The sequence below is a fragment of the Corylus avellana genome, chromosome 1 (genome assembly GCF_965113065.1).
Source record: "Corylus avellana chromosome 1, dhCorAvel1.hap1.2, whole genome shotgun sequence".
In the NCBI taxonomy this organism is placed as follows: domain Eukaryota; kingdom Viridiplantae; phylum Streptophyta; class Magnoliopsida; order Fagales; family Betulaceae; genus Corylus; species Corylus avellana.
This window is the reverse complement of record NC_142490.1, coordinates 11,887,061-11,890,032: the sequence shown is the minus strand read 5'-3', so window position 1 is coordinate 11,890,032 and position 2,972 is coordinate 11,887,061. Positions and strand designations below refer to the sequence as shown.

The following is a 2,972-nucleotide window of genomic DNA, read 5'->3' as shown; positions in this document are numbered from 1 at the left end:
CACTTATTAAAAAAATGGATTCACGCTATATGTGGCAATTTTAAGGCACTTCTAAGGGAGGTTTCAGCTATTATATATGATATGATATGATGCTACTAAAAAAGCACTTGAAACACATGTTATTAAAAAAAAATCATGCATATGTATGGAATTAAGAATTAATAGCTCTCTCTCTCTACTAGTCCCTCTTCAAATTTGTTATCTAAATTACGAGAGAGAGAGAGAGGGTGCTCAGCTCACTTACTCTGAATAAGTAGACCTTGTACCTTAAGTTGCTCGAAATAAGTGTGATTTGGATAACAAATTTAAGAGAATCCTCGTCTATTCTTTATTACTTTATTTTAAATATGAGAAACATGATACTTTCTTAAGATAATAGTTTCTTTCAAACTACCTACGATTTAACATGTGAAAACATGCCGTCATGGAATAGGATTAATGATCAAATATTATCATAATTACCATTTATCTATTCAAGCTTAAGAAACTCATTCTTTATACAATCGCTCAAAACCTTTGTTCTTGCATGAGACTATTACAAAAATCAAACGATTGGTGACAAGAAACGACGTCGTGACATTGGCGATCCGCGTGAACCCACACTCCACCAATCAAAACTGGCCGTTCAAACGTTTCCCGCCCACATTTCAAACTCTTTTCAGATTCCCACTCTATTTGGCCACGTTGGCGATCCGCGTGAAACGAAACCAACGAATCAAAACCCTCCTTCTCTCCCACGCGTCCACTCTATAAAATCTCCAAGCCCTCCCATCTTTCCCCACTGCATCTCACATTCGTTCTAGCTCACTCACCCGATCAACGAAAACCAAAAATCTTTCAAAACCCCAACCCCTAAACAAACCCACCATGTCTTCCGCAGCGGCGACAACCACCAAGGGCGGCAGAGGCAAGCCCAAGGCCACCACATCGGTCACCAGGTCCCAGAAGGCCGGTCTTCAATTCCCAGTCGGCCGGATTGCCCGGTTCCTCAAGACCGGGAGATATGCTCAGCGGGTCGGATCTGGGTCCCCTGTCTATCTCTCCGCTGTCCTCGAATACCTTGCTGCAGAGGTTCGTATAAATGTTCATTCCTGAAAATTCTTGTTTTTATTCATGGGATTCTTGTCCTGAGAAAAGGGTCTCACCTGGTTGGTTGTTTGGGGTTTGATTTCAGGTGCTGGAGTTGGCTGGAAATGCTGCGAGGGACAACAAGAAGAGCAGGATTATTCCCAGGCACATTCAACTCGCTGTGAGGAACGACGAGGAGTTGAGCAAGCTCATGGGGTCTGTTACCATCTCCCAAGGCGGTGTTCTTCCTAACATCCATCAAAATCTTCTGCCCAGGAAGGTTGGGAAGGGAAAGGATGAGATTGGGTCTGCGTCTCAGGAGTTTTAGGGTTTTATAGTTCGTACATGGAAATTGGGCTTCTTTTTGGATTTGTTGCTTTTGATGCCTTTTGGGTTTGATAACTTGTAATGAAATAGCCTATGTCGGTGATGTAAGTACGGGATGGTGATTAGGTTCTTTAGCCCTCTACTCTGGTACTATTTGCTTGAAATGAAAAAAGAAATTTTTTGTCATCTGTTGTGATTACTTTATTTACGTTTCCCTAAATATTGGAGTCAGCACCATTTGATTTGAATCAACTTTTGCTTCAACTACTCTGCTTTACAACGAGAAAGCAGCAGTGCTGAAGTAACTTCCTGTTTTTGAGATTTGACTTTCGTTGGATATTTGTGAGGTTATTTGGGTGCTGAGAGAATGTGGGAAATGAAGGAAAAACTGTTGGGGTATTGGAGGTGGAGCTTGATTTTTTTTGTGTTCATTTGCATCGTTGCTCTGTTGGATGATCTTTACTTCATGGCCCCAGCTCTATGCCGCAAGCCTTTTTGAAAGCCTGATTACTAATGAGCCCTAATCAGTATAAGAAACCAACAACACTGCTAGTGTTTTTCCTCTTCCCTTATTCAAATGAAGCTGGTTGAAAGCGTTCGTTTCAATGTTCTGTACCTCCTGCGCAACCTTTTGAGGGATATTATTCTCGCAAACACACGAATCACCTATGTCTTGATATGAACATACTTTTTTGAGAACCCTTTCTTGGTGATGAAATTAAGCTTGATACGATTTGTGGACTTATCATTTTTTTCCCCAATGCCTCTAGATCTTCAGATTGTGTTTGGTTGCTAGAAATTACTGAAAAATTAAATCTTAAAACATTCATGGGTTTTTGAATCAGGTTCCTTTATTTTGTGGAACTCCAGGATGCACGAACATATAGGTTTGATTACGAATTGAATATAAAAAAGAAAAAGATTATGGTTAATTGAGGTGATTACTTTTTTTTTTTTGTTTTTTTGATGAATAAGCAACTTTATAGATCAAAACAAGAACCAATTACACATCAATACCTAAAACAAACCTGGCAAAGCAGGCTGAAAACAGCCTACGTAGAGGCCAAAAACCAGAACCACATTAAACAAAAGACACAAGCTGCAAAACACCAACAGCAACCTAGAAACAGGCTAAACCAAGCCCTTACAAAAGACTAGACAAACCAAACTTTCATCAACAAATAAGTTGCAGGCAAGGTTAGAAACCTGCAGTAACTTGCATCAACAAAGTATACTTGCAGCAGGTTCCATAAAGATCAGAGCACCAAATTCTCCCTAGTCTTTAGGAATTTTCCTTTCCCAGCAACCTTGCACGAACTTCCCATAAAATTTGGTTCAAAATCTGCTCTTCTGTCTTTGGGAGTCCTACATGTTTAATTTCATTTCTAGTTCTTCGAATGTTGTACACTGCAGAACCAAAACCTAGCCGACACAACAAGCCTTTAAGAGTATTGCACCTCCAAGAATCACATCCCAATTGTATGATATCCTCCCAAATAATAGGAGGGTTAGCCACTTTGCATCTGGTCATACAAAACTTTCCTACTCTATAGCAGAAACTACATTCAAAAAAGAGA

At 40.0% G+C, this 2,972-nt stretch overlaps 1 protein-coding gene across 1 annotated transcript; it reads left to right on the top strand.

Annotated features, from left to right (window-relative positions):
* The first annotated feature begins 782 nt into the window (after nt 1-782).
* On the top strand, nt 783-1,581 carry LOC132171633 (histone H2AX). Its single transcript, XM_059583005.2, has 2 exons — nt 783-1,071; nt 1,175-1,581. Exons 1-2 carry the CDS (start codon nt 868-870, stop codon nt 1,394-1,396), a joined length of 426 nt encoding a protein of 141 aa, XP_059438988.1. The 5' UTR covers nt 783-867; the 3' UTR covers nt 1,397-1,581.
* The last annotated feature ends 1,391 nt before the right edge of the window (nt 1,582-2,972 follow it).

What these genes read in the sequence shown, in the direction of transcription:
- LOC132171633 (XM_059583005.2), top strand. Translation starts at nt 868, where the DNA reads ATGTCTTCCGCAGCGGCGACAACCACCAAGGGCGGCAGAGGCAAGCCC. An exon ending in TCGAATACCTTGCTGCAGAG is followed by an intron (nt 1,072 to 1,174) that starts GTTCGTATAAAT and finishes GTTTGATTTCAG; the next exon opens with GTGCTGGAGTTGGCTGGAAA.